The sequence below is a fragment of the Filicampus tigris genome, chromosome 5 (assembly GCF_054856515.1).
Source record: "Filicampus tigris isolate MCC_2025a chromosome 5, RoL_Ftig_1.0, whole genome shotgun sequence".
NCBI lineage: Eukaryota > Metazoa > Chordata > Actinopteri > Syngnathiformes > Syngnathidae > Filicampus > Filicampus tigris.
The window spans coordinates 22,193,506-22,212,435 of NC_141221.1; the positions used below are offsets into that span (position 1 = coordinate 22,193,506).

The following is an 18,930-nucleotide window of genomic DNA, read 5'->3' on the forward strand; positions in this document are numbered from 1 at the left end:
CAACTCCGTTGCACGACGAGCCATATGGATTACGAGGAAAACTTGTCGACCGCGCAAGCACGCTCAACAAAAGCTTAAACACACACATTCAGAAAACAGTCGCTGAGTGAAAACCAACAAACATAAACGCACGCACGCACTCGCGCACACACACACACACACACTCAATACTTTAGCGAGCAAGTCAAACCTGACACCCTGGATGATCGGTTAACATTCAGTTTACGCGCTTTTAGTCCGCATCATTTATAACCAGCCTGTATTCCTGTGGCATGTTGAACAAATTATGGCGGCTTATTAGTGTGACGCCAGCATACACCCAAACATGAACAAAGTCACAAGTTTACATATCACAGCGATTAATGAGTGGGAAAATGCACTTTTCTGTAAATTGCAGTTTTATTATTCAACTTTATTCTGAATACGTTGGGCAATGTATGAAAATGGGTGTTGTCATGACAACGTCTTTTTTTGTCCTCGCTGGGTGACACTTCGTCACACGTCACATATCAAATACATTTTTTCCCATTCTGATTGCTGTAGTTAACACCTTTTTCTCCCTCTGATTGCTCTAGTAGTTGGCAGTGGCACACCAGTTCTTACTGCAGCTCAAAATGTCACATCATTATGGAATAACAGCAGAGACATTTAAATGACATAAATATTCCCCAAAATCAATGTAAGTCTATGCATAATTTTTTGTTTTTCATTGTTAAATATTTTCATATAATATCATTATGTTTTGCAGTAGCTGTATTTAGCAATTTAAGCGATGTTGTTCACAAACACTGTCTATCCACAATTGGTCTTTGAAGCAAGTGCAGATTTAAAATATTTTTTTGTAGAATATTGTCAAATTATCATTATCGAGTTTTGGGAAAAAATATCCAGATATTTTTTTTTTGCCCATATCACCCACCCCTATATGGTGGTGTATGTGGTCACTGTATTGCACTCATTTTCTTTGCATTTCAACCTTTCAAAAAATAAATATCACAAAAAACAAGTAGAAAATGTGACTTGTAAGCATCATGTGGTTACAACCTTAGCGCACGTGTGCAACCTTTTTTTTTTCTTACATAGTTTACCTACCTATACTTTACCATAGTTTACATATATTAAGCCTTATTTTATAAATTTAGGGTCATAGGGTCTGTGAGATTAATGATAACTAAAATAGCCTTCTCAATGTACCCTACAACTGTTATAATTAACTAATTCACTGCCAGACATTTTCAGACACTCTTACCCTAACATTTGAACAATTTCTAAAAAAAATCGAAATAAATTCCTGCGATTGAATGGCTGGACTGTGAAAAGTACATTTGTCAATGGCAATGAATGAGTTAAACATTATTTTCTTTTATCAATTAAACCATCAACTTTTTGTGAAGTTTAAGGCTTCAGTCAACACAGCGTGAATTAGTAGTTTGTTAACTGTTCCCCTCTGAAGAAGAAACATATTCAATCAAGTAATGTCCAGCTCAGTAAAATGGGTAACACCCTAATTGATTATGGATACTTTATTGTGCTCAAGACTATACATCTGCTTTGGCTACCTTGCTTACTTAAATATACAGCAGTATATCAACAAAGGCATAATGCTGCCTCTGCATTTTAATTTATTTAGGGTTCCACAATGACTTACTCCAAAACATTCGGTCTGACTCTTCTCTGTCTCTTGGAGTCATTTATTTTTATTTATTTATTTATTCATTAAATATGAGATTGCCAGAAATGCCCTTCTTCGTTGCTCCATCAGGAGGACTGTAATTTTGTCACTTATGCACAGCAGTGGCTTATGCCAGAGGGCTGCACGTTCCAACAGTGACTTCATATCTGTACCCATCAACTGAAAAAACAGCAGACAGTTCATCTTTTCCCTCTCACAACTGCCAGGTGGTACATGAGTGTTGTACTTTCATCCTTTCCTGATGCACGCCTTTTCTTCAAAACATATCCAGGGTGAGGAAGTCTTTCAGTCTTTTGCTTGGAAGAAGCAGTTTAAAATCTGGAAAAGTGAGGCGTTCGAGCAGTTTTGCAGTTGTCTTTTGCCACTGTATTGCCAGAGCCAAATTAGTAAAACTGCCAATTCCAGAAGCACTAATTATAACCTGAATTTTGTTTTATATTCTTTGCAGATCATTTTGCCTCTTTTATTTTGTTCCATGCATGCCAAAACGATAACGATCTAAATTTTGAGAATACTGTCGTAAGAACTGATGTGGAATTTTGCATTATTTTTAGAGAGAAATTGAAGATGTATTGTCTTTACAAACCTTAGCTGTAAATAATAATGAGAAATAAAAGTAAGTTTACTCTTTCAGTATGACAAAGACTTCTCATTTCTCCTCCTTTACTAAATGTTCTCCTCATGTACTGTGATTCATACATACTTCACCTCTGCTTGACGCACCATTTTCACAGATCCACTCATGTTATGTTTTATAATTATCCACTATTTTTCAATTTCAGTGTTGAAACTTCATCTTACATTCTTTCTCAGAGAGTGGTCAAGGCCCCAAATAACTTTTGGATGACCAGCATTTGACCTACACTTAACTAACCAACCAGCTTTGTGCATATTATCTTGCTGCTTCGCGCTCTCAAGGCCGCGCCAACTGACAGAGCCGCCGTCTGTGTTGCCGGACTCAGGAGAATGCGCACACTTGAACTTCTATTGACAGTGTATCTACCGCGCTGCTCTGGCAGAAAGCGGATCAGTAACTTTGTAGATGTGGGTCATAAGGGGATCACAGACAGTACGCTGCGCAGCGGGACCCACTATGGCTGACAGCAGGAGGGGGCGATCATGGTGTTTAGCATAGAGTCTTCTTTAATCATGATGCTCTTTGCTAATTTTATAACATGAACCTTTGCAGTATGTATTTAAAGTAGAAGGATTCAAAAATGTAATAGTATTAAAGCTTCTATTTGTAATTCTTGTCCAAGCCAAAATTCAAATGTAAAAAAAAAAAAAAATTCAACCTTTACATAAATGTTTTTCTTTCTCCCGTGCTTGACAAAACATGACCGATTCTTGTAAAGAAATAATCAACAGGTGCCTAATTTTTCCTCATCGTGCAGGAGCAGAGCCCAAGCAACGCCACTTCTCTGGCCATGATGCAGGAGCCGCCGGAAGTGGTGGAGGAGACGGTCACCATAGAGGAAGACCCTGGGACCCCTACTTCCCATGTTTCGGTGGTCACCTCTGATGATGGGACCACACGCCGCACAGAAACCAAGGTAAGACCCAAAGGTTGTCATTTTAGTTTTGCTTCACGGACGTAGAAAAGTCCTGCTGGACGGATGGATACAATGCCATTTTTACATATAGTCTCTTTTTCGTTTAAACTCCACATCTCCACTTTTTAAGGATTTTTCTTTTTTAAGGTAATTTTCTGTGTTTTCCTGGATGTCCTGTTAAAAGTATGCAGCCAAATCACCAATGAAACCATGTTTCCCTTTATAACCATTTGCTGTTAGAACTGTGCTTCAGAGTACGCACTTTGGCTATACACCTCCGCATCCAATTAGTATTGGAGACAAGTGAGAAAGAGAGGAAAACGTATTGGTTCACACTGTGTTTATAACCTTGGATTATAAACATGTTTTCAGCAAATACTGGTTATTTTTCTGGTGATCCGAGTCTGATTGATGTGTGTCAGAGTTGGGTTACTAAATTTAACCTAGGAATTATGCACATTCCAATGTAAAAGGTAAATCCCTTACTAGTTTAATAATAATGGCTACGTTTACATGGACCAAATTTCTTTAATCCGATTAGAGTTCGGATTAAAATAATGATCGGATGCGCTGTTTTCTTGGACACTGAAAATATTGATACGATTAGGACCTGCGTGTTCATGCATCACATTTTCGAGCGGAACAAAGGATTTTGACATGCGCAGATTGACCAAATATTCCAGAAATAGAAGATTCCGTGTCCATAAAACATCGCTTCATCCATTTCTACTTTAAACGTTAGTGTTATTACGCATATTTTTCCCATTTGCGCTGTTACGTTAATACTTCCAAATGGAGCTGCAAATGTATGCAAATGCGTATACTGACGTTACAGGCATGCGCAGTAAAGACTCTTTGTTCCGAAACGTCGGAATAAGTGTTTTCATGCGCCCCAATCGAATTAACAATCGACATAAACTACGTCTCTCGTTGGGAATAAAATCTTGATCGGAATGGGCTTGATCGGGCCAGAAAATTCCGAATGGGATGTGTACATGAAGCATTTTTAATCTGATCAGGCGTTTAAATGTAAATTCAGTCAGCTGCTGTCATTGGTTTACAGATGAGTGGCAAACACTGCATGGTGAATCCCACTCGGTGGAAAGTGTAATAATAAAGCCTGGTCTAATCCCTCATTACGAAGGCCCAATGCCCTCCAGTGTGTTTACTGTGAGGGGACCGACCGCGCACACTCATGATTTATAATGTCGTCCGAAGCAGAACTTTCTAGGGATATTGTCTGCAGTAAAGCACTAATCAAAGGCTATGCTGGCGAGGAAGGACACTTTTTAAAAGGGCCAGCCATCCCTGGGAGCATGTATGGAGTGATATTTAGAAGTCACTTTGAGGAGAAAAGCAGACAACTTTTCGAGGGAAAGTTCTAGCAAAACATCTCTGTGGTTGCGAATAGATCCAGACATAATCTGCAGAAACTCTGCCACTTGTCATCTCAATTTTCCCATTTTTACTTACTTTCAGATTTTGTTTTCTGATGGTTAACTTTCCAAGTGTTTTTGCAGAAACATATTTGTATTTCTGTTATATCACACACTCAGAAACACCCCAGTCATTTCTTTTGGCTTTTACCGTATGTGTGTTGTGAGATGAAACACAGAAGAAGCATCTAACACCTTGCTGATATGCAACACTTTTTTTCATGTTAAATACGTTATCTTTTGTCAGTGGGCGGCCCTGGCCACCACTTGTCACTCTCTGGCCACCTCCTCACCTCGGGGAAATGTTGATTTTTGTGATTTTTCTGATTTTTCTGCATTTTTCACATGGATGCAATATTCTTAGACCCCTTGATAATCTGCCAAAAGTTATTTCTATTATCTGTATATTTAAATGGGAAGTCAACCCAAACATTTTGTTCAAGAATGTGTTCTATGCAAGCCCACTAGTTTAAACAAGGTATTCTGATAAATATTGTGTTTTTGGAATAAGAGTTAATCCACTCGTTTTTAGCCATCTCTCGGTGACCATTTTGTTTGGCCCAGGTAACGACCAATTGCGGCTGACCTGTTTTCTGAAGCTGAGCCGTGATTGGTGATTGGTCGTTACCTGAGCCCTGAGCAGTTGTGATGTCATTTTCAGTCGACATAAGTGACAAAATGGTGACAAAGCCCCCTGAGATGGCTAAAAAGGGCTGAATTTTGCCATTTTGTCATTTCTGTCAACTGAAAATGACATCACAACTACCCAGGGCCCAGGTAACGACCAATCACGGCTCAGCTTCAGAAAACAGCTCAGCCGTGTTTTATTATTTTAAGTTTGACCCAACAGTCAATCTAAAACTGTTTCTTAATTAACTCTTCTTTTAAGATAACCCTTCCTCCATTTCTCTTTCCATCTACGCCATGGTAAAATAATTTCAAACACTCCCCCTAAGTTTCAAGCCTTACTGCCTTTCCAACTGCTCTCTTGGACATGCAGTATAAATATATTTTTCCTAATTGTCATGTCAACCAACTCCCTAGCTTTTCCTGCCGTAGCCCCAACATTCAAAATTCCCTTTTTGCGTTTCAGAGTAGGCTTTGTTTGTACTTTTCTCTTCTCTCTCTGCCTAAAATCCGCGTTCCACCTCTCCTGTGTCTTCGATCAACAGAAGCTGAATTTCTACTGACGCCTTGTAGGTTACACTGATGGCGGTTGTTGGGCCGTGACTGATCCGTATGAAATTCTGTAGAGTTGCATTTATCCAGACTTGGGACCGACATTATGCCCCCATAGGGTTTCATCTCCAGTGCATTTGACACACTGAACTACAACGACAAAAATATATATAACGTTGCATTAATAGTATTCTTACAGTAGTCAGCAGAAATAAATGTTATTATCTTTGTAAAGGCAGAATTGTTTGATGCTGGTCTTGTATTGGACCTTGATAGACTTCACACAGATTCCTAATGTTGTGACTGGTTGTACAATTATAGCTGACCACTGGTCACTCATTCTTCCAATACCATTTTCATGTTCAACTTCAGGTTCAACTTCAATTGTAGTGACTTAACCCATTAAGGCTGGGAGTGCATAACCACATTTCTACCACTAGAGTCGGGAGTGCTGTTGCATCTTTCTACCTTTAGAGCCGAGAGAGCGTATACGTCATTTTTTTTTTTTTTTTTAACCCAATTCTCGGTATCTTAGCCAACCAAATGCATCGGAATATTCACGTGACGTTGTCGGGAGCCCTCCGAGGATGTCCCAGAATTTTTTCGAGCCATAATGGCGGACACAGACGATCATGGGAGCTCTGAAATAAGTGACAGCAGTGATATAGACAGCGTGCTTATGGACTTTGAACCAGTGGAGCCAGTCGAATGTGATATATGGTTAAGATATATTTGGACAATTACGATATTGTCTTTGGAACACAATACATAATGGTAATTATCATTTGATTTTTTTTAAATTAAAAATAGTGCTTCTCTCGCACTGACCCTTTATTTTTACATTTTTTTTATTGAATCACTAAATAATAATAACCTCAGGCCTGTGTGAAAGCCACATATAAGCTCTCAAATTCTTTTGGAATTATGTTTCTATCAATTATTTTGTAGGTATTGAATTTCTAGCAAAACTTCAGGTTTTAGACAGTGATTCTATAGTCGGCTGGTGAGCCAGGCGCTTTAGGCCTGAATGGTTTAAGTAAGAACACTCTCAATAAGACGGTCTTTAATATCTACATCACGTAAAAGTTTTGTTGTTTTGTTTTTTTTCCCCCCCAAAATAATGATCATCCAAAATAGATAAAATGTGTTTTGGTTTTTCATCTCATCCTTTGTAGGCATTGCATTCATTGGAAAACATGCATTAGGCGTCCTGTATTTTGCAGGTAATTTGTTTCTTTTCTTTTTAATTTTGTTTTCATTGTGTTTTTTCCCATTGAACAATCATTTAAATTCCTCCAATCGTCCTGAAATGTGTATTCACTCACGTGTCCGTATGTGTGTGTGTGTGTGTGACAGCAAGTTCAGTCGCAGTAAAAATGTTTCAAAATATATCCCATGCATTTTCTTGGCCATCTTCCAACTCTGTTTTCCTCCTTGGAATTAAACACGAGTCGAGCTGGAGGAAACAGTCAGTTGGACCAATAAGAACTGCATTCCCGCTGTCTCCTGTGTATAAAACTAATGAGAGTTGTGGGAGACCACACATTTTTATTATCCTGCGAACAGGGAGACAACCGCAAATTGGAAGAGTATGTTATTAACCTAAAAAATTGTCGCAATTGTTCTTATCCGGTACAGTTGCTGTAAAAAACAAAAAACAAAAAAACCCATCCAATCTAGAATGGGAAAATAAATAAATAATAATAATAAAATCCTCCCTGAGATGCAGCTGGACAGTATTACGATTATGCAAATTGAATGATTAATATCTGGTCTGTCAGAAAGGTTGTACAACTGGAACTCACAAAATATATATGTCACATCCAAACTACAAACTATATATTTTCCCCTTCAGTCTGAAGCACTTTCCTGGCCCTCTCTGCCACACCTTCATGCACTCTTGGAAGGATTCTTTCAGTATTCCTCGCAGCGCCGTCATTACAGCCATGTTAATATTGTCCACGTCTTTAAAACAAATCCTCTTAATGAAACAATGACACGAGTCCGTTTGGGTGACTACGGAAGTTGCTCTAGCACGGCAATGTCCCTCTTGGACAGGGTCTGTCAGATGCTCAGGGCATTGGGCCTTATTCACTATGCACGCAATGCGTACATATTTGTGCTTAAATGGGGCGTATGTACATTTGATGCACGCAAATCTGTGATTCATCAATGTGTTCATATTTGAATTTGTGCATACTCTGTGAGGCAATTTAGAGCCTCCTCAGACAATGCGTACGCACAAATAAATAATGATCAGATTTCGAAAAAAAAAAACATGAAACGCATCCTTTACCTAAGATGTACAACGTATTGAAACTACAGTGATTTGTAAAGACAATAACAACAATTCTAATAATAATTTAAATTTGTAATTTACTAATGAGTTGACTAATGTCCTAAATAACCCTGAAAAGGACACTTCTCCTCACTTTTACCTCCGTTCCGTTGAAGTGCTTGTATTTGCATAATGTACTGTATGCGTGTTTCCGCCGCTGTCTGTCTGCCGTCACTTGTCACTCAATGAGCAGATTGTACGAGTGCATTGGATTGCGCAAACTGAAAAGTCATCAAACCTCTTGCATTAATCCAAGGCTTCAAAGTTTTCATATTGATCAAGCACACCTGCACCTTACAAATCTTAATATACTTTCCAGAATTTACAGTAGAGTACATTACTGACTCGAGTCAGTCGACGGCCGCAACGTATGAGGCAAATGCTGAAAAGCCAGTGCGCAGAGGAGGAGGAAGTGATAATCATTCGCCGAATCAGCGGGTAGGACCCGGTCACGTGACTCTGTCCGCAATGCAGTTGAGCTTCAAGTATGGAGGAGTGTCCAGCGGGGACTACTGTACGTCGTCCGTACAGTCTGTAAATGTTTTGGGGTTGACAAGACTGACATCGGTGAGAATAACATTGTCACATGTGCCAAAACGGTCACCGTGAAGAGCAATTCTGTTGCACCGCGAGCCATATGGATTACGAGGAAAATTTAGCGACCGCGCAAGCACGCTAAACAAAAGCAAAAATATCATAAAAAATATATATATAAACACACGCACACACTCACGCACACACACACACTCAGTACTTTAGCGAGCAAGTCAAACGTGACATCCTGGATGATCGGTTAACATTCAGTTTACATGCTTTGAGTCCGGATCATTCATAACTAGTCTGTATTCCCAGGGCATGTTGCACAAACTACGACGGTTTATTAGTGTGACGCCAGGATGCACCCAAAACATGAATAAAGTCGCAAGTCAACATATCACAGCGACGAATGAGTGGGAAAATGCACTTTTTGGGAAATTGCTGTTTTATTATTCAACTTTATTCTGAATACGTTGGGCAATGTATGAGAATTGGTGTTGGCATGACGACATCTTTTTTTTCCCCCTCTCTGGGTGACACTTCATCACACATCACATATCAAATACATTTTTTCTCATTCTGATTGCTGTAGTTAACACCTTTTTCTCATTCTGATTGCTCTCGTAGTTGGCAGTGGTACACTGGTACTTACAGCAGCTCAAAATGTCATTACGGAATAACAGCAGAGACAGTTAAATGACATAAATATACCCAAAAATCGATGTAAGTCTCTGCATAACTTTTTGTTCTTTTTTGTTAAATATTGTTGTAGAATATTTTTGTTTTGCAGAAGCTATATTTAGTCATTTCAAAGAGATGTTATTCACAAAAGCTGTCTATCCACAATTGGTCTGTGAAGCAAGTAATAACATTGAGATATATATTTTTTGCCCATATCGCCCACCCCTACTATGCAGTTTTTGCTCATTATTTGCCCTCAATTTGTTTCTATGTATGTCTCATGTGCGATTCTCTAATGTAACGTTGGTATTCATTAGGGATGCACCGCACATTTTGTCACCGAAATTTACCGTCTGCAAATGACGTCACGTGCATTTTTATTTTTTTTTTACAAAAGTCATTTTTCACCAAAACAACATGGCTTTAAACAGGATGATGTGCTGATGCAAGCAAAAGCAAGCCTTAACCAGTATGATGTAAGTGGAGGTTGGCGACGGAAAATGAAGCTGAAATCTCCCCACGCGTTGGCCCGGGGTGAAAAGGCTGTCTGGCCGCCGAGGGCTGCCTCTCCGGTGGCCGTGAAAGTGTGTGCATGCTTGGAAGGAACCTTGCTCTTAGACAAATTTGGCAAAGTACATAAAAAATCCAGTTGAGGATCTTTTTTTTTTCTTTTTTAGGTTTTTAATGTATTCAAATTACTTTTGGTCTTTCTGTGTTTGACCTTGTTTTCCATATTTTGGCTTTGGGTTTCATCAAAGAATTTTCATTTGCATCCCTAGAATTAACAAAAAAAATAAATAAAAAAGAAACGACATTATTGTATATTGTCAGTTTCTACGTTTAGCAAGCTATCCTATGATATCAACCTTTTGGAAATAGGATGATTAAGAAAGTTCGGGATATTTTGAGGCGACCTCTTGCAACTTTAAACTTCAGCGTATGTTGTTATGCGTCAAATGAATGCTCTTTTATCGGTAAATGGTGACGTGGTTTATGCAGATTACAGCTCCCGGGTATGTGCCACTCATTTATAATGAGTTCTGTGTTAATGAGTCATTAACATATGCGCAGTTGAGCGAAGAAAATGGACCAGTACACGTGTCATGAATATGACGGTGATTTTGGGTTTACACTCAACTTTTCTTCATTTCAAAACATTTATTACGTAGTTAATGAGGCCCATTGTCAGTATTTTCATGGTGAAGCAGCCACAAGTTGTCCTGCCACCTCTCTCAGCTCTTCTTACGCAACGAATGAAGTGAACGTTGCATCTCTTTGAAGACATCCTGGATGATCGGCTGGTCAACTATTTCTTTGTAATTTGGGTTTGTAATACAGACCTCAGGGCGGCACGGTGGTCAACTGGTTAGCACGGCCGCCTCACAGTTCAGAGGTCGTGGGTTCGATTCCGGCTCCGGCCTCCCTGTGTAGAGTTTGCATGTTCTCACCTTGCTTGTGTGGGTTTTCTCCGGGTACTCCGGTTTGTTCCCACATTCCAAAAACATGCATGGTAAGTTGATTGGACACTCTAAATTGCCCCTAGGTGTGATTGTGAGTGCGGTTGTTTGTTTGTCTCTGTGTGCCCTGCGATTGGCTGGCAACCAATTCAGGGTGTCCCCCGCGACCCTTGTGAGGATAAGCGGTATAGATAATGGATGGATGGAATACAGACCTCAATTCCAATAGAACTGGAGCGTTTTGTAAACTGTAATTGAAAAGAATACAAATATTTGCAAAGCTTTTTCAACCTATACTCAATTGAATGCACTACAAGATGGACCTGAACGGTTTTAGGAAAAGATTGAATTGCAATTTTCTGATAGAAATTGCGATTTTCATTCAAGTCACGATTTAGTTCAAATCAAACTTCATTGCAATATTCACGATGTACAGTAAGATTTTCAAAGATGACAGAAAATTCCATCACACTATCAAATCATTAAAAGCTAGTCATTCTAATAATGCAAAGACACAAAAGAGGCTGTCTGTTAAAATGGTTCAATAAGGCAAGATCTACTGCTTGGAGCCATACATGTATAAATATACAATTATGTGTAATCGTGTATGTAAAAATATTTTTTAAACTAAAATGTTTTAAATTTTGCACTAATGTACATGTTCTTTGTATGTAAATATAAGATGATATGTAAATATCTTTTTCCATGTTTTTGTTGAAACTATCATTCATTCAATGCTGGTTTTCGGCCTTGTTGGCCATGCAGAGAGAGTCTCAGAATCTTTTGATGACGTTATAGACTGTAGATGATGAAATTCCTAAATTCCTTGCAATTGTACGTGAGAAACGTTCTTAAACTGTTGGACTATTTGCTCACACAAAGTAGTGAACTTTGCCCCATCCTTGTTTTTGAACAACTGAGCCTTTCTGGGATGTCCCTTTTATATTGCAACCGATTATGAAACACCAGTTAATCTATTCACCTGTGGAATGTACCAAACAGGTATATTTTGAGTATTGCTGAAGTTTCCCGGCTTCGTACTTCCTTGTTTTCAACCAACAGTCCGAGCTTTTTTGGAGCCTGTTGCAGGCATCAGATTCTAAACAAAACAAAACAAAACAAAACAATAATGTTCATCAGTTTCAACATTAAATAGCTTGCATTTCTAGTGTATTCAATTGAATATAGCAGGGTTTTTGATCCTGTTCTTCGAGGTCCGCAGTCCTGGAACTTTTCACCTCCTATAGTCAATCTGTCAGTTAGTGAAATTCATACGGCCAGTGTTTACTATGCTGCAGTTGGCTGACACACGTCCCTTCAACTGTAGGTGACCAAGGTGGTCAAAACTGTTACCTGCTGCACCTACCATCCAATGCCATTGACGGAGAGCTTGGTAGTGGAGTCGAGGCCTGCCACCAGGACACCTACACCAGTCTCCATCTTCACCAATGCTTCATATGACACAGAGCCAGTAAAGCATGCCGAACGCTGTGTGATTTCTCTTTTGCATTTTGCTACCCGTGCCTGCTTCACGTCACATACTTTACGTTGACACTAGCAAGATTTGACTTAAAATGACTTCTTAAAAACCTGAATTGCTACCTAAATCTATCACATAGTGACTATTTAAAGAGGGGGTTAACCCAAACATATTTTTTCAAGAATATGTTCTATGCAAGCCCTCTAGTTGAAACAAGGCATTCTGATAAATATTGCGTTTGTGGAATAAGAGATAATCCACTCGTTTTCAGCCATCTGAGCCCATTTTGTCACTTCTGTTGACTGAAAATGACTACACAAATGCTCAGGGGTCAGGTAACGACCAATCAGGGCTGACCTGTTTTCTGAAGCTGAGCCGTCATTGGTCGTTATCTGAGCCCTGAGCAGTTGTGATGTCATTTTCAGTCGACAGAAATGACAAAATGGTCACTCCCTGAGATGACTAAAAACAGGTGGATTTTGCTTTTTAACACATATTGCACAAACACAATATTAATCAGAATGCCGTGTTTCAACTAGTGGGCCTGCTGGGAACATATTCTTGAAAAAAGCATGTTTGGATTGATTTCTGCTTTCACAGAACTCAAAAACGTAAATGCCGCAGAAGTTATGAAACATTTTGAAGTCTTTTAAAGTGGACAGATTGATGTCTGTAACCTTTCCCTCCCTTTTATCTGCTGGTAAACAGTCATGGCATGTGTCGATCTACTTTTGACTCTTTCACAGCACAGTTCAGATTTTCCAATTACAAAGTATTTTTTCTCATTTATATATGCATTTATCTACACGTTCACATCTCTATGAAATGTTTAAGAACTTGTATGGTTTGTGAACTTAAACATACTTTGAGTAGTTTGTGAGTCCTGTGAGGTTTGAAACCTGTGCGAGGATTGCATTGTAACTGATGCTGGGACTGCAAATAATCCTAATGAGGGGCATTTGTTTCCCTCTTATCCACAACAAGCAGAATACAAACCATACAATGTCAGGAATAAATGTTTAAAAATGAAATAAAGGCAATTCTGACTATTATTCCCCATCAGGAATAGCTTTGACATTCTGCTGCTCCCCTTGCACAGTATATCGAATACGTTCTAAGTCAAGTGAATGAAAGTGCACATTACCTTTCAAGGGCACAAACGTAATTTAAAACAAGCAAATAAGTATGTTATTCGGAATTTATCAAAGCCAAGGCAGAATATCACTAGAACAACCATGTATAAACTAATAATTAATTAGGGACTTGGAAATCCGGAAATGGGTTTTAATAGGCCTGTAACATCTACACATCTGATCGATGATTGGTTGTTATCTGAGGCCTGAGGATGTGTGATGTCATTTTCGGTTGACAGAAGTGACAAAATGGCCGCCTCCAGAGATGGCTAAAAATGGGCGAATTTTGTTGCTTAACTCATATTCCAGAAACACAACATTAGTCTGACTGCTGTGTTTCAACTAGTGGGTCCCTGCATACAACATATTCTTAAAAAAATGTTTGGGTTGAGTTCTACTTTAACCCATTAAAGCCTGAAGCACCGCGTGAGACATCTCTCTAAAACCTACTGCCGTCTTTGGAGTCACCCTTGAAAACGTCACATTTTCGCCATCTACAAAACAATTAATATCTCAGCCCCTGTAGCAGATAGAAACATAATTCCAAAAGAATTTGAGAGCTTAGACATGTGGCTTTCACACATATTTATTTACAGTTTCAATCGAAGATGCAAGTGAAGCACTTTTTAAAAAAAAATAAAGAGTGGTAGTTACCATGATGTATTCTCTTACAAAGACATTTAAATCGTCATTGTCTACGAATATATATCTTAACCATACATCACGTTTGGCTGGTTCCATGGCTTTAAAGTCATGTCTATATCACTGCCGTGACTTACATCAGAGCTCTCGCGATTGACTGTGCCTCCATTACTCCTCGAAAAAAAATCTGGATATGCTCCGACGACTCACGGCACCGTCACATGTATATTCTGATGCATTTCATTGGCTAAGAGACCGAGAATTGGATTAAAAAAAGAAAATGACGTATACGCTCCCCCGGCATTAAAGAAACACGCAACAGCACTTCCGGATTTAGTGGTAGAAACGCGGTTATGTGCTCCCGTCCTTAATGGGTTAATGAAGGCACATAAATCAATGCCATTGGTCAGTTTTTTCACAGTATAATCTTTTTGTAGCATTTGAGTTCATGCTTCATTTTTAATATCGATTGCTAGTGGCCAATTGTTTTCAATTCCAAATAATGTTGATTTAAAAATAAAGAAAGCATACTCCAGTGACGATTAGAAAGGTCAGTTTTGGAAATGAAACCCATCAGACTGCTGGAATGAGAGGAACAATCATCAGCATCAATTATCTCGGAAAAAAAAATCCAACTACGTAGTCAAGATGGAATGACTCAAAATCCTGTTAGGTACAAAACAAAATGCTCCAGAACGGCACCACTGCAGAAGACAATCTATTTTAATCAACACACTTAATTTGGAGATTATCTTATAGCTGGGAATGCAATAGGTAATTATTGATCTCAACAGTATTCACTGGGCAGCAAATTGTTTTTGCATTCTGAATAACACCGATAATGAGGTTTGTTTGCACTCTGTCTTCAGTCAGAGTCAGAGGAAGAATAATTGTGTAGCTATGGGGTGAAGTGAGTGTGAGAAATAGCTGCATGAAGATCTGCTTGTCTTGGTGCTACAGCTCTGAATAACATAGTGTGGTTTGCCCTACTGCCTCAAGAGATGAAAGATTCAAGGTCTGGTAGTGCTCTAACACTCAGATGTCTCTCTGACATCCCATTTCAAGATAAGCCAAACAATATGATTACTGTGTTGATGTTTTGTGTGATTTTTGTCTCGTGTTAGCAAATCAGAACCGATTTTTACAGCATGAATAGTGGCTATTACTGTATCTCCTTTATACTTACTGTATGGAATCTATACACAAGTATTGACATATTTTTCTGCATGGTGTTCCACGAGTGCCTATTGCTATTCCGTCCAATTGTATGACAGCTACATCTGAATTCCTCTACAGGTGACCAAAATGGTGAAGACGGTGACCACACGAACTGTGCGCCAGGTTCCTCTTGGCCCTGATGGCTTGCCCATGCCCGAGGGTTCGTCGCCATTGGGAAGCTACACCGACTCCATTGACCGGCGCTACATCAAGAACGGTGGCGATCGCTTCATCACACCTCAAGCCTCATCCACCTTGACGCGTTCCTACAACAACTCCTACAATGATTCGTATGGTGAGACACCAGAGAGTCAGTACATTCGTCATTATGGTCTGCATGATGGCTACACTGATTTGACGGACAACTACGGCAGCCTGTCACGGGGCATCAACTTCCGTCCGCCTCGTTACCCCTACATGCCTAATAGCTACCGGCCAGAGAACAGCTACACACTGCCCATTCGTAAGGATGACTATGGCCACGTGGCCCAACCCCAGGTGCCAATGGGTAGCAGCACTGTGGACCTGAATCGCTCTCAGCCTGAGCGCTTTCAGGCCGAACCATATGGCCTGGAAGATGATCGCCGCAGCTTTGGCCCTGAGGATGAGGAGCCATATGAGCTCGAACCTGACTATTCCACCGCTAACCGACGCACGCTAAAAGGAGCCAACCGGGGTCGCACCCACCGGGAACCACTTCGTGATGGGCCCAGAGTCAGGTGAGGAGAAATGCATAATATGGTTGTGATCTGCCTTCAGTGGTACTGTAATTTGTGACTTGTATGAATAGTAGCCTGCATTTTGTGCATCAGAAGTTTTTATTTGTGAAATATATGGACAAATTCCTAGGCTGAGTTTACTAATTGATCATTCAGCGTTTGTGAAAGACAATTTTCTTCCCCATGAATGCTTATTTTAACAAGTTATATTGCAGTATATACAGAGAAAGTATGTCCACCCCTGTTCAAATGGTAGGTTTTTCTGATATTAAAAAAAAAATGAGACCAAGGAAAACATTTCACAACTTTTTCCACCATTAACGAGACCTATAACACGTACAACTTAATCGGAAAAAAAACCCATCTGTCAGGTAGGCGATGGAAAAACAAGCAACTGTGATAAGTGTTCAGTTTTGCAGCTATAAGAGCTTCCACTCGTCTGGTAAGCTGTTGGAGTATGTCTGTGGGAATTGTTTTATTCACCCAGAAGCACATTTGCGAGGTCAGACGTCACTTATGTTGGACCTGAGAGGTCTGATGACTCACCGTATTTGTTGTAGTTGATCTCAAAGGTGTTTGATGGGCTTATGGTCAGGGCTCCGTGCAGGTTTGCATGCTTTTATGGAACTTGCTTTGTTCACTGCAGTACAGGTATGCTGGAACAGACATTGGCCTTCCCCAAACTGTTCCTATCAACTTGGAAATGAATACAATTATCCATAATTTCTTTGTAAAATAAATAATTAAGATTTAGAGGGAAATTAGTGGTCTAGTCCGTTGGTCCCCAATCAGACCTGGACCACTCTTTGGGATACTGTACTGTATATATATATATATATATATATATATATATATATATATATATATATACATATACACATACACCCAGGAAGTATACAGTATACAGGAAGTCCTCAATTATGACGTATGCGACCTACGACGTTTCAACTTTATGACATCCGTGCCTTTTCCGCCATTTTGTCCCCAGCACCATAGTGACTACGTTTATATGCAGTCAATATTAGGTTTAAGGTCAAAATCCCGATTTCTTAAATATTCTGAATACCCCGTTGACATGAATGAGCGGACAGAGTTGCTCTGGCATTTGAATAACCCACTGCGAACCACGACGCACGATGTCCTAACTCAAAGGACGTAATTTCCACTTGTTACTTTCAACTGTCAATAAAAACTTGATATTCATGTCACTCACCAAGCAATGAAGCTTGTGCTGCTTGTGTATTTGCGGTGGGTTGCGCTCCAAATACCGCACTTACGCATTCAAGCATTCCTGTACTACAAAGACCAGTATTCCTTGCCGTTGAGCATGCGCAGATTGTCTCGATCATGTCTCCGTGCCGGCAGCAGCTTTGTCTTTTTCACCCTCCTCTCCTTCTCTATTCACCTCTCAGCAGTAATGGTAATTAGAGCATCTTATGTTTTTATTGATACACACACATATATATATATATATATATATATATATATATATATATATATATATATATATATATATATATAATTTTAGGGGTGTAACGGTATACGTGGGTGTATTAATATGTTTCGGTACGGCATGTTCAGTTTGGTTCACTTACGTACCATTTCTGATGAGTTTTTATTATTAGCGCGGGCTTGCGCACGAGTAGGCGAGTTTTCACACAGAAGCTATTGAGTGTTGCATGCGTAGGAGAGTGGGGGCACAGATGAGGAGCCAGTACGCCAGAGGCCGTGATAAATCATAAATGCATGGTTAAATGGCATTATTATGGCATACGCAAACACGCCAGAGCCCAAAAGTCCCCCCGTGCACTGCGGTCTCTTTGGCTTTCCTGTTAAAATCGCCGATGGGGACAGGTACCAAAGTCCCAAAGTTGTGCGCCGACATCGCTACATGGAGATCAGTGACTATGTTGCAGCTAGCACGTCTAACATAATAATGCACTTGAACGACATCATCCGACTGTGACTGTTTCTTCCATGATTTTTTCTAATAAATATACCGTTTACTTGTCATCTTTTCAAAATAAACATAGAATTGAAAACTGCCCAAAAAGCAGTGAATACCTTGGTTCAATTTTCAATGTACAATCTTTATGAAATGTGATTTTCTGAAATGATGGCGACCAAAACAAAATTATGGAATAGACTTGGCAAAAATAAGTCATTGGCCTGCTTTGTACTCACTGTCTGTTGCTGCAGATGAAAACACAAGCTCGTTTGGTAAATACACGCACTGTACGCTAACGTTAGCTGCTTATTTACATTTGAGTCGACCCGTCATTATAGGTGTTAGATGTGTCAATGTTGGCAATAGACATATTTTACTGTTTTACTCAACCTATTTTGACTTCTGAAGTGAAGCACACTGTAGCCTGAGGCTGAGGCCCTGTCTACACGTAGACACATAGTTTTGAAAACGCCGGATATAAGCCTGCGGTTAGCCCTATCATCCACACGTCCCCGTTCAATGAAAACGCAAAACTCCGGCCGCAGTGGAGATTTGCGGGTATCTCCGATCCACATTTTGCTGTGGACGGTTATACGAGGAGATTTACGTCGTCGCCGTGCGACAACAATGCTTTGACGCCATTGCGCGACTTGTGTTTTCATGCAAGTCAACATGGATTCTCGCGGCGCTGCGTTGGTTATAGCCATTCTCGATGCGCTTTTTGCTTACTTATTTGTCTGCAACCAACCTCTGCTTCTCGTTGAATGGTTTAAAAGCAATTCTGACTTCTTGTTGGTTCTCTTAAACAAGTTTGACGCCGTGTTTTGTGTTTCGTAGAAGTGACGTCAAAGGACGGAAGTTCCTTCTGAATGGACAGTAATTGGCTAACTACTGCCACCCAGAGGCTTGTCATGCG

The 18,930-nt window shown here is 39.8% G+C and overlaps 1 protein-coding gene across 9 annotated transcripts in view; it reads left to right on the forward strand.

The window, feature by feature from the left end:
* Positions 1-18,930, forward strand: part of arvcfb (ARVCF delta catenin family member b) — a 240,610-nt gene that overhangs the window by 143,998 nt on the left and 77,682 nt on the right. For all 9 annotated transcript variants that reach the window (XM_086030443.1, XM_086030449.1, XM_086030447.1 and 6 more), the window contains 2 exons: positions 3,088-3,246; positions 15,426-16,066. In XM_086030443.1, the coding sequence (XP_085886569.1) occupies positions 3,088-3,246; positions 15,426-16,066 (800 nt within the window). The remainder of the gene's footprint in view (positions 1-3,087; positions 3,247-15,425; positions 16,067-18,930) is intronic.